Source organism: Schistocerca nitens, chromosome 9, assembly GCF_023898315.1.
Source record: "Schistocerca nitens isolate TAMUIC-IGC-003100 chromosome 9, iqSchNite1.1, whole genome shotgun sequence".
NCBI lineage: Eukaryota > Metazoa > Arthropoda > Insecta > Orthoptera > Acrididae > Schistocerca > Schistocerca nitens.
In genome coordinates, this window is record NC_064622.1 from 374,811,555 (window position 1) to 374,825,284 (window position 13,730).

The window sequence follows — 13,730 nt, forward strand, 5'->3', positions numbered from 1 at the left end:
CGCGAATCTCTCGACCAGTGCAAAGTTGCAAGCTACTGGAAAAAAGCGCACGTGAGATCGGTAAAAGAAAACGGACCAGCAAACGTACTGCATAATATCCTAAACATTGGTTTGTTGCAGAATTCTGGAACATAACTCAGTCTTTCCTTGAGACGGAAAAGCTTCTCTCCACAAATCAGCACGGATTTAGAGAGAATCGCTCATACGAAACTCAGCTTGTCCTTTCCTTTCATGATATCCTACGAACCATGGACAAAGGCCAGCAGGCAGATCCGATACTCCTAGACTTCCGAAAAGCGTTTGTCACGGCGACCCACTGCAAACTGTTGACGAAGGTACGAGTAAACGCAACTGGTTCCTAGATATGAGATCGGCTCGAAGATTTCTTAAATAACAGAACGCAGTACGTTGTCCGCGATGGCGAGTGTTCACCTGGGACAAGGGTACAGTCAGGAGTGACCTAGGGAAGTACGATAGGACCGTTTTTTTCTATATACATAAATGATCTGGCGGACAGGATGCGGAGCAAAATGCGATTGTTTACATATAATGCTGTGATGTAGGGTGGGAGGTTTATTGGCCAGACTATAAAGCGAAAGTGGCATGTTTGTGGGGCATTCAAATGTGACAGTCTTACGACGTTGGACTGAATGGAAACCAGAGAGCAGGCATTCCCGTCTGACCGCCGTAAGGATGGTCGCCATACTGGTGCAGCTGAGCGCGTTGTAACCCGTTCACAGCTACATCTGCATTCAGAAAACAAGTGATGGACCTCACGCAAAAATCTCTGTCATCCTTCACCATTCATCAGAGACTAGCGGCAGCTGCACTAGGAAACTACTGTCGCATGCTTAGGATGCCGTTAACGCCACAACATAAACGGCTGTGTCTGGAGTTTTTCGTGGTCAGGAAGCACGGAGTGCTGGTGAATGAAGTCGCATTCTGTTCAACGATTAATCGCGGTTCTCCATTACCCTGGATGACCATCGTCGGTGAATATGGCGGCAACCTGGGGATTGTCTCATTCCTTCAGTGGTTTGGTGAGGCACAGCAGTGATACTCCTTGGAGTCATAGTGCCATTATATTTAGCTTCAACTCGAGGCCGGTTGTGGTTGAGGGAACTGTGACGGCACAATGGTATGCCATGCACATCCTGCCTTACCTCTCGTGTGGCAGTGTCATGGATGCCATTTTTCAACAGAACAATGCTTGTTGACACATACCACGTGCCTCTATAAACTGCCTGCATGATGCTGAGGTATGCTCGTGGCCAGCAAGATCCACAGACCAGTTCCCAATACAATGTATGTGGGACATGTTCGGTCGTCAAATCCATCTTAGTGCCGATATGCAGCATATCAAGAACCGTTACAACTACTGTGTGCCATCTTGGCCCAGGAGAGTAAACAATGGCTTTATGACACCCTACGGAACTGCACGCATACAGGCCAGAGATGATGCAACGTCATAATGGTTAGTGTGATTATACTGCCAAGTTCTTTGCAAATTTGACAACTGAAATGATAATACATACCCTCGCAACTGTGAAATTTCAGTTCTTTTTCTAGTTCCGTCCTGGGTGGTTCACTTTTTCTTTGTTGGGGTGTATAAATGGCTGCATATCTAAGTTCAAACAGTCTTCAAGTTGCTGACAGGTTTATCTTTTACCTTAGATTACGACTAGCTGAATAGCATCTATCTGCATCTCCTGAGAATTAGTTGTAGTGAACAACACGCTCATACCTATTACATGGTGCACGTCCTTCCCGAAAGCAATGGTGTAGCCCAGCACGCAGAAGGTGGCGATGGCAGCCGACATGTCCACCGCGTTCTGCAGCATCAGGTGCTGCACGTCGTGCGCTGGTACCCAGCTTGCCTGTGAACAGAAGCACCGCTCCATCAGCGGTTACTGTGTTTAGACTTTTGCCAGAGCACCACACACACAAGAAGAAGTGACACAACCTTGCAAGGCAGGCACGTTAGCTGGCGCCGACGATCCGACCTGAACTGCCCACACTGCCTCACGCAAAGCGCTGATAATGAGGCGGCTGTTGTTCACCACTAGCACCTCACTACGTGTTTCGCACGTACACTGCGCACGTTACTCTTATCACGCCTGTCACCCCTCTGACAGCAGACATCTCGTGGAGCTACCGTGTCTCATCGGCATCACCTGCGTCAGGAATTAGGCCTACCAAAGTATTTCAAACTCCAGAATTCATTCACTGCTGGCCTTCAAATCTGGACTCCATAGTACGCATTCTACAGGAGCTTCTAGCCCACTACTTAACCCTTTATGCATGGGATCTTTAGGGTGATATGTAAGCAGGAGATCCCGGGTTCGAGTCCCGGTCGGGGCACACATTTTCAACATGTCCACAGTGAAGTATATCAACGCCTGTTTGCAGCTAGGGTGTCTATTTAAATATCATTTCATTTCTAGCAAAGCTGCATGGTCATCCACTGTATGTGTTCTTTCGGGAACAGATACTGCCGTCATATATAATGATATTTCATGATTTTATCATTCAAGCTAAGTACATTGATGAGCCAATTATTATGACCACCATCCACTGCGAGGTTGTATGCCCCATTGTGGCGCTGAGGGCACGTGACGCGGTAAGAGAAGTTTATGAACGGAGCAGAGACAAAAGGCGAATCATTCTAGCGACGATAAGCGGTGCAAATGCGGAAATCCGTCGACTTAAGCGACTTTGACGAATGCTAGATTGTTATGGCCCAGTGCCGGTGAGGGAGCATCTCGGAAACGGCACAGCTGGTCGGCTGTTCGCGTGCTACTGTCGCGAGGATCTGTGGGTAGTGCTTGAAGAATATTGAAACCACGAGTAGACGACAAGAAGTGGGACGTCCATACCTCATCACAGGGCATAGGTGTCGGAGGCGTGCCCACTCTCTGAAGTAGGATAGGCGGCGGCGATCAGTGGCAGATCTGACAACAGGAAACAGTGCTGGCGCAGGCACAAGTGTTTTGGAGGACACCGTTCAGCGTATAGTGTTGAACATCGTGTACCGCAGCAGAGGACCCCTGCTTACCACCACGTTGACCCAACAACATTTTCAGTCGGTGTTACAGTGGACACGGCATCGTTGAGATTGGACGGCGGATCAATGGAGTCGCGTCACCTGGCCGCATGAATCTCTTTTATTGTTAAACCAAGTCGATGACGATGGTGTCCAGATACGCCGTCATCCAGGCAAACCGCTGCTTGAAACACGCAGCGCGCCATGACGCAGACAGATGGGAATGGAATTATTTTATGGAGGATATGCAATTGGGCTTACATGAGACCTGCGGTAGTAATCGAAGGCATCATGACAGCTGTGGACTACGTGAACATTATCAGGGATCACCTGTAACCCCTTTTGCTTGATGTCTTCCCCAACAGCGATGGCATCTTCCAGCAGGATAACTGTCCGTGTCACAAGGCCAGAATCGTGCTGGAATGGTTTGAGGAGCATGATAGGGAACTCACGTTGACGTCTTGGCTATCAAATTAGGCTTATCTGAAACCGACGAAACACGACTGAGACGCTATCGGACGCTAGCTCCACAACCACAAACCAACCGCCCGTAAATTACGGGAATTTTGTGATCTGTGCGTAGGAATCTGGTGCCACAAACCCTTGAAAACCTGTCAAGTACTTGTCGAATCCATGGCACTCAGAAGCACTGCTGAATTGCGTTTCAGAGGTGGTCATAATATTTTGAGTCATCACTGTATGTTAAGCGGGTATATCTTCATTATATATCCAGTCTTTCCTCGTTGTAACTATAATCGATGGTGAACACCACATTTCTGAGGTCAGATGATACTCTTTACTTTTTAACAGTTTTTATTAGGTCGCTATCTTGTCTGTGTGTTTGGCACAAATTTTGCAATTGACTTAACTCAGAAATGGACAGCAGTGCAATACTAAGTCACTTACTGGTCTGTCTGATCCACCTAGCTCCCATAGTGGTGGAATGGGAAGGGTTGGCAACGACGACAAATATCATAGAACGTATCACGTCGTTGTATAACTAGGAGCTGCATTACATGCTAAAAGACAAGCCCTTGCCGCATTAAGTCCCGTCAGTTCACTGTATGGATTAGGAATAGAGCAGCTCGATTACCTAAAACTCACTGGTGGGGCACAGTGAAATGAAGATGCAATGAAAAAAATGGAACGAATGCGACAACTGAAACTTCTAACATCATAAGTAACTAATAGATTTCAAATTGATAATCAAGAAGGACCTGGAATTAATTTACTTTAATATTGAAATAAAAAACTTATTATGAATCGTATAAAATTAATTTGGCTTGCTATTTTATTTCATTTCTATAGGAAAATAACAATTAAACTGATTGATATATTATTGGTAGGTAAGTACAACACTATTCTATTGCATATACGATCAGCTGAAAATCCACTGAAAAATTTCACACACACATACACACACACACACACACACACAGGACTAAAAAACAGAAAATAATTATTTAAATGAAGTATATTTTTAATACAATATATTCTTAAATCAGCTGAAACGTATAAAAATTTCTCCTTGTCCCGATTGCTAGCCCCCATACAGATAGTTCTAAAAATTGGCGTTTATGAGATTTAAATAGTTACGAAAAACTTTTAATGTCTATAATGAAAACCGTGTGGCGCATGGACGCATAACTGATGCACGGATAGTTCATTTTCTAACTATTATCTATTGCAAATTGTTGAGGCTTTCGTCGCCACTTGTTGACAAACTGCTTGTTGGCTTCTGTCTCGGGTTCTACGGACGTCGATAGTTGTACTGTGTCTCTACAGGGGCCGGCCGAAGTGGCCGTGCGGTTAAAGGCGCTGCAGTCTGGAACCGCAAGACCGCTACGGTCGCAGGTTCGAATCCTGCCTCGGGCATGGATGTTTGTGATGTCCTTAGGTTAGTTAGGTTTAACTAGTTCTAAGTTCTAGGGGACTAATGACCTCAGCAGTTGAGTCCCATAGTGCTCAGAGCCATTTCTCTACAGGGAAGAGATTTGCAGATTGTACCGATGCCTTGACCAACGACGGAAGAAGAAAGCGCGACTGATGTCCTCTCTTGCTTTTCTGTCGCGGTGCCTATACCGCCTATGTTCCGCCGCCCAAGCACATCGTATCTACAACAGAATGGAACGAGCTCTTCTTCGTGAGTGAATACATGCAACTCGGAGATATTTGGAAAGATCGGATGAGGAACTTTTGGACATTTTCTATCAAGTAAGTAGCAGAATGCATCGAGACGACTGGACAAGATCAACATCATCATTCACAGGAGCACGCAGAACGAACACGAACGCTGCATTGAGCGACAAAAGAAAAAGTTTGCAAGATGCCGGAAGCAGATTAACAAGGCGATTTACGACCTGTCACGCGCAGTGGTCAACCTCATTGAAAGGCAATTGACCAACGAGGAACAATCTGTTCTTCAGAAAGCAGGGAATTTCGCTATCATCCCGAGAACAATGCCTATGAAGGACATCATTGCTGACACCTAAGCGGACATTCGGACCCTTCCTTGTGAAAAAGCTGAGGAAATAAGCACTGAAACAGCCAAGATACTGCGCTGAGAAAAACCATCAGATTTCAACCTGAAGAAAGAAGAGGTACAAGCTATGAAGAGTCTTAACGACGGCAAGAGTGTATTGGTACTGCCTGCCGAAAGGGAAATGCGACCTTCGAAAGGAAGACCGAAGATTATGAGCTGAAGATCTGGGACCATTAGATCCGAAAACGCACCAAAAACTAACTGCAGATCCGGCGCAGCGGAATACGAATCGGTCAATTAAGGCCTCTTCTCTCTCGGCGGACATACAGAAGAACCTGTGCAACACAGAAGCCCTACCACTTCGGTTGTATGGATTTCCAAAGATCCATAAGAATAATGTTCCATTAAGACCGATTATTAGCGCTCCTGGTTCACTGACGTTTAAAATGGCGAAATACTCGGCCTCTCTGCTCCAACCGTACATGGGGAAGACTGAAACATACATAAAAAAACTCAGGACATTTCATTGAGAAGCTGAAGAAACTAAAACTTGGATCGAACGACATCCTGGCCAGCTTTGACGTTGTTTCTTTGTTTACGTAAGTGCAAAAATGGTTCAAATGGCTTTCAGCACTATTGGACTTAACATCTGAGGTCATCAGTCCCCTAGACTTAGAACTAATTAAACCGAACTTACCTAAGGACATCACACAAATCCATACTCGAAGCAGGAATCGAACCTGCGACCATGGCAGCAGCGCGGTTCCGGATTGAAGCGCCTAGAACCGCTCGGCCACAGCGGCCGGCACGTAAGTGCAACTCAGCGACTTTCTGGAGCATATCGGTTCCATTTTCCCGCAAGACATCACCAAGCTCTTTCATGCATGTCACACCACGAGCTATTACACCTTGAATGGTCACTTCTGCAAGCAGCTGGAAGGCGTCACCATGAGTAGTCCTCTTAGTCCAGTGCCGACCAACGTCTTCATGGAACATATCGAAACACAGGCACTGGACTTGGCGCCTTGTAAACCCAAGGTATGGTACAGATACGTCGTTGATAACTTCGTTGTGTGGAGCCATGGTGAGGAATAGCTGGGTGACTTCCTACGACACTTGAACAGCCTCCATGCCGACATAAAATTTACCATGAAAGTAGAAAAGAACAAGCAGCTACTCTTTCTAGATGTGCTGATCACAAGGGATGGTGAAAACCTGATACGCAGCACGTATCGAAAACCAGTACACACAAACCGACACCTGCACTAACTGTCAAATCACCACCCGCGCCAGAAAAGAGGCATGATTAACACGCTCGCAACTGGAGCAAGGCCAATATGTGAGCCGCAGCACCTCAGACGCAATGTGCAACAGCTGGAAAGCATTCTGCTGAGCGATGGGTCCTCCACCAGTTACATAAGAACGGACTCAAACACTCGGCGTCGTAACATATCGGAAAAAGAAATGTCGAGTACGGCCTTTCTGCTGTACATTCCCAGAGTGACGGACAGAATTGGCCGTATATTGCGCAAATACGACTTAAAGACATTATTAGCCGACAAAGAAAATCAAAGAGTATCTCAAATCGGGAAAGGGGAAAAGGGACCCACTTGCCATGTCGGGAATATACCGGATGCCATGCGCACGCGGAAGAGCTTATGCTGGAATGACTGAACGGTCAATCAACACCAGGATCACAGAGAATAAGCGGCATTGCAGGTTGGAGCAGGTGGAGAAATCGGCGGTGGCAGAGCACTCGCTATGTGAGGCCGGCCACATAGTGAATTTCACCGACACGGAAGATCTGGCTTTAGAGAAGAGCTATCACACCCGCTTGTACAAGGAAGCTGTAAAATACGTAAACATGACGATAGCTTCAACAAGAAAGAAGAAAGCCTCAAGGCGAATGGAGCCTGGATTCCCGTGCTGCAGCGAACGATCGCTGCAGGTTGCAAGAGGAGAACCGTACGGGAACAGGAAACGACCACGGAAGAGCCCTTGGATGAAGGCGCGCCAGGTATATAAGAGGGTTGGAACTTAAATAGTGGCAACTATAAGGTGTAAAAACAGGTACTTTGATTTTAGGCAAGGCCGTTATAAGCCATTGTGGTACAATTATTAGAAACTCAATAAAATAACCTCACATGTCATACCTCAGGAGAACCGTACGGGAACAGGAAACGACCACGGAAGAGCCCTTGGATGAAGACGTGCCAGGTATATAAGAGGTTTGGAACTTAAATAAAGGCAACTATTTATTCACAACCGATACAAAAGAGTTACATGTTTGCATCTTCGAAGTAGTCACCAGCGTTGTGTAGAAGCCGTTGCCAGCGATGTGGAAGGCGTAGTATACCGTTGGCAGAGCCTGTTCTGTTGATGGTGCGAACGGAGCGGTCTACTGCTTGTCCGAATCTCTGGAACAGATGTGAAGCGAATGCCACGAAGTGGTTCCTTCATCTTCGGAATCAAATCAAAGTCACAAGAACTTAAGTCCCGGGAGTATGGTGGACGGTAAAGTACTTCCCACTCCCATCGACAGAACAGAGGAGCCACAGCTTGCGCTGTATGCGAACGCGCATTGTCGTGCAAAATGATGGATGGGTTGCGCAGAAAGTGTCACCGCATCTTTCGCAAAGCTGGTCGCAGGGGATGCTCCAAAAAGGAACAGTAATACTGTGCACTGACGGTCTGCTGTGGAAGAACGTAAAGTGTTAGGATAACACCATTACAGTCGTACACGAGAATCACCGTAACTTTCGACTGTTCCATTCGCACCATGAACAGAACAGGCTCTGCTAACGGTATACTACGCCTTGCACATCGCTGGCAACGGGTTCTACACAACGCTGGTGATTACTTTGAAGGACAGTAACAGGTGCAAACATGTAACTCTTTTGTATTGGTTGTGAATAGCCACTACTGAAATTCCAAGCCTCGTTTAATCTGTGGCCGCGGGATCGGCTGCAGTTTCGACAATGCCAGACACTCATGCTGGCGAAACGTCAGAAAAATTATTATCTGTTGTTTATATAGATAGTGTCTGTTCTTTAGAACATGTCGCGGTCGCTTTAATCACTTCGACTATCCGGAGCACGCTCCCTGTCCATCCCAAATCCGCACTTGTCACACGCTACAGACGTAGTGTCCCATCTCTATTATCCTCACTGCACGCATCCTCACCAGATTCCCGGAAAAGGTGGAACTAAGAGACCATCCGCACTGAAGGTATCATTGCTTGCCGTCAAGATGCATCTATTTATATATGTATTGTCTGTTCTTTATCATACAGCGCCATACGTTTATATATACACGGTGAGCACAAAGGGTTGACCTGATTATAACAATTTTTATAGAATAACCATTTGACATAATAATTTACATTTGATGCCGTTACATAGGTTAGTGTTAATAGGTTTTTTTTAAGCCCCCTTACGTTAGTAAACCTCAACGTGTGCTCCCTTGGTAGCTAGGAGAATGTCGAGGTGGTATTCCAGTTCCCGCCAGGTGTTTCGTAACATGTGTTCTGTCACAGTACCCACAGCAGCCTGTAACCTAGCCTTCAGTTCGTCGTCATCAGCAACTGGTGTGACGAAGACTCTGTCCTTGATATAGCCCCAGAAAAAAAATTCAAGGGGCGTAATGTCCGGATCGATGGATTGGAAGGAACGGTCTAACACCCTGGGCATCCTGCTCTCCAGACGGTACGCTCCTTGACTTTTTTCCTGGGGCTATATCAAGGACAGAGTCTTCGTCACACCAGTTGCTGACGTCGACAAACTGAAGGCTAGGTTACAGGCTGCTGTGGGTACTGTGACAGAACACGTGTCACGGAACACTTGAAGGGAACTGGAATACTACCTCGACATTCTCCGAGCTACCAAGGGAGCACATATTGAGGTTTACTAACGTAAGTGGTCTTAAAAAACTGGTAACACTAACCGATGTAACTGTATCAAATGTAACTTATTATGTCAAACGGTTATTCTGTTATAAATTTTTATAATCACGCCAAGTCTTTGTGCTCACCCTGTATTTGGTATCCAAAGTCCTGCACTCCCTACCACCAATTTTGTTGTCACTCATTGTCATACAGAAAACGTATTGCAAATGTGACAATGTAATTCTCTGACTAAGAAATTATTTACGGAGTTGTGAACTGTTTAGAGATACACATGTAAGGCGACAGACAACAGGTGTCGGAAATAATGTTGCAAACGCCTGTCAGTTTTGTGCAGGATAAACACAATAAATATACAAACCACACAATATATTTTTGGACATGAATTTTCTGTTACTATTTGCAGGAATAAAGTTACTAGTGATTGTGCCTACATCTACGTACATACTTCTCAAGCTACCATATGGTGCGTGGCGGACGGTACCCGGTAGCACTACTATCCATTTCTTTTTCTATTCCGCTCGGAAATATAGCGAGGGAAAAACGGTAGTCTCTATGCCTCTCTCATACTTGTGATCCTTGACCGAAATATATGTTGGCGGGAGAAGAATCGTTTCGCAGTCAGATTCAAATGCTGATTCTCATAATGTTTGCAAAGTGTTCCTCGATAAGAACGTCGCATTCCCTCTAGGGTTTCCCGTCTGAGTTTCCAAAGGATCTCCATAATACTTGGATGTTGACGAACAAATCCAGCACCCCGTCCCTGAACTGCCTCGATGTCTTCCTTTAATCCGACGACCTGGTACGGGTCCCAAGCACTGACGCAGTACTCAAGAATAGCTGGCACTAGTATTCTGTACGCGTTCTCCCTTAGAGTTGAACCACACTGTCCTAAAATTCTCGCAATAAACCGAAGTTGACCATTCACCATCGCTACAACTGGCGTTACGAGCTCGTTACATGCATATCGCTTTGCAACGTTAAGCCTGGACATTTCATCAACGTGACTCTGGAAAGCAATACTAACGCTGTATTCGAGTATTAGGGGTTCGTTTTTCGTACTCATTAGCGTTACCTTTAATTATACGAGATTTAGAGATAGCTGCCATTCATGACATCAACTAGAAATTGTGTCTTGTATCCCCATACAGTCTCTCAACGACGGCATCTCATCGTGTTCCGCAGCATCATCCAAAACACGGCAGATTGCTGCTCAGTTTGTCCGCCACGTCAGTTATGTACATGGAGAATGAGAGAGGTTCTATCACACTTCCCTGGAGCACTTATGACTGTACTATTGTGTCTGATGAACCATCGCCGTAGAAGACAATTTACTGGGTTCTATTACTTAAGAACTCTTCGAGTAACTCACATATCTGGTAGAACCTATTCCGTATGCTCGTACCTTCGTTAACAGTCTGCATTGGGGTACCGTATCAAATACTTTCGGAAATCTAGGAATGCGGAAGCAGCCTGTTATCCTTCATCCATGATTCGCAGAATATCATATGAGAAAAGGGCAAGGTGAGTTTCGCAGGAGCGATGGTTTCTAAAAACGTGCTGATTTGTGGACATAAGCTCTTCTGTTTCAAGGAAAATCGTTATATTGGAACTGAGAATATGTTCAAGAATTCTGAAGCAAAGTGATTTTAAGGATATTGGTCTGGAAGTGGTGGGTCCGTTCTTTTATCCTTCTTGCATACAGGAGTCAGCTGCACTTTTCTCCAGTTGGGAATTTGTGCTGGGTGACAGATTCGCGGTAAATGCAAGCTAAGAAAAGGGCCAATGCAACAGACTACTCGCTGTAAAACTGAATTGAGATATCATCGTGATGTGGTGACTTATTTGTTTTCAACTCTTTCGGCTACTTCTCTACGCTAAGGACGATTATTACCTTACGCTCCAAACGGGAGTCTGTGCGACGGTCAAACGTCGGTATGTATGTACGATCGTCTTGTATGAAAGATTTCTTAAGTCCGAATTTTAAAACTTTAGCTTTCTTTTTGGGGTAGAGTTGGATTTTATTAAATAAAGATGTTCTGACTTTTATTGATGACTACAATAGTATTACCTCTCGTCTTCGTGGAACTCGACAGCAGAGTTGTTCTACGTCGCAAAAAAAGATGTGGTTTCAGTGCTACTGGTTCATTTCTGCGCTTCAGATCTTCACCAGCAGGAAACGCCATGGGTTCACACATTGGTCGCAGCGGTACGCAAGACGACAGAAATAACTTGACTCGTACTTACACGAACGGCCCGTGTTCGTCAAATACTAACAAACAGTTAAGCGCCCGCTGCTTCGCTCATGTGGACAGTACGACCTGCAGAGATTTTTTTCTTTTCATTTAATCGTATTGTTATGTTGTTCACAAACTGGAACAGTTACTAAGCTTTTCACTCTAATCAAGGTCATACAAACATGATCTTTTCCAAAATATACTTCAGACCAAAAAGAGTTTCTGATAGATGGAGTCCGAAGATACCCTAACAAATATTTCTTTATATCTAACCGAGAAGTGAAATAAGAATTTTCATAAATTTAGCTTTAAAATTCTTTTATGTAGCAAAATATTTTCTTAAAAATTTTCATCACCTATTGCAGTCTCTTAGGGTTTGAATTTCCAGAAACACGTATTTCTTTTATTCCTAACCGAGAAGTCAAATACTGGTTGTCATAGATGTAGCCTTAAAAATCCTTTAGTAGTTCTTTAGTTATTATTTACTTTCAAACAGACTTTCACCCACTATTTTACTCCGTTCATGGGTGAATTTGCAAAAATGGTGAAACATGTATTTTTTTATTTTCTAACTGAAAAACCAAATACCATTTTTCGTAGCTACAGCTTCAAAAATTCCTTAATAACGACATACTTTCAGCAAGCCTTTCATCCCCCATTCACTCTCTTAGGAGAGGAATTTCGGACTGTCCTTTCCTAAACGATGCCTCAGTATAAGATCCACATCCTCTCCAAACTTCCAGTTTCTATACTTAGTGGTTTGGCCTGGGCGATGATGCGTTAATGAATCCCTGTGACCATATTTCGCCCCCTTAGGAGTTGAATTTCAGAAGCAATGAGACACATATTTTTTCATCCCTAACCGAGAAGCCGAACATCGGTTTTCAAAGATTTAGCTTTAAAAATGCTTTCGCAATGAAATCTTTTCATAAAATGTTTCACCCCTATTTCACTCGCTTAAAGACTGAATTCCCAAAAGCAGTGACATGCGTATGCATTATTTGTAACAGACAAGCTAAATACAAATTTTAATGCTTGCACAATGAAATAGTTCCATAAAAACTTCCATCCCCCGTTTCACTTCCATACATGGCTACACTCCATACAAATACTTTTAGAAACGACTTCCTGACATTTAAATCTATACTTGATGTTAACAAATTTCTCTTCTTCAGAAACGCTTTCCTTACCATTGCCAGTCTACATTTTATATCCTCTCTACTTCGACCATCATCAGTTATTTTGCTCACCAAATAGAAAAACTCATTTACTACTTTAAGTGTCTCATTTCCTAATCTAATTCCCTCAGCATCACCCGACTTAATTCGACTACATTCCATTATCCTCGTTTTGCTTTTGTTGATGTTAATCTTATATCCTCCTTTCAGGACACTGTCCATTCCGTTCAACTGCTCTTCCAAGTCCTTTGCTGTCTCTGACAGAATTACAATGTCATCGGCAAACCTCAAAGCTTTTATTTCTTCTCCATGGATTTTAATACCTACTCCACATTTTTCTTTTGTTTCCTTTATTGCTTGCTCAGTATACAGATTGAATAACATCGGGGAGAGGCTACAACCCTGTCTCACTCCCTTCCCAATCACTGCTTCCCTTTCATGTCCCTCGACTCTTATAACTGCCATCTGGTTTCTGTACAAATTGTAAATAGCCTTTCGCTCCCTGTATTTTACCCCTGCCACCTTTAGAATTTGAAAGAGAGTATTCCAGTCAACATTGTCAAAAGCTTTCTCTAAGTCTACAAATGCTAGAAACGTAGGTTTGCCTTTCCTTAATCTTTCTTCTAAGATAAGTCGTAAGGTTAGTATTGCCTCACGTGTTCCAACATTTCTACGGAATCCAAACTGATCTTCCCCGAGGTCGACTTCTACCAGTTTTTCCATTCGTCTGTAAATAATTCGTGTTAGTATTTTGCAGCTGTGACTTATTAAACTGATAGTTCGGTAATTTTCACATCTGTCAACACCTGCTTTCTTTGGGATTGGAATTATTATATTCTTCTTGAAGTCTGTGGGTATTTCGCCTGTCTCGTACATCTTGCTCACCATA

At 44.2% G+C, this 13,730-nt stretch overlaps 1 protein-coding gene across 1 annotated transcript in view; it reads right to left on the bottom strand.

Annotated features, from left to right (window-relative positions):
- LOC126204247 (putative ammonium transporter sll0108) overlaps positions 1-13,730 on the bottom strand; it is a 131,466-nt gene that overhangs the window by 80,592 nt on the left and 37,144 nt on the right. Inside the window, exon 2 of the mRNA XM_049938640.1 lies at positions 1,745-1,877. Coding sequence (XP_049794597.1) covers positions 1,745-1,877 — 133 coding nt within the window. The remainder of the gene's footprint in view (positions 1-1,744; positions 1,878-13,730) is intronic.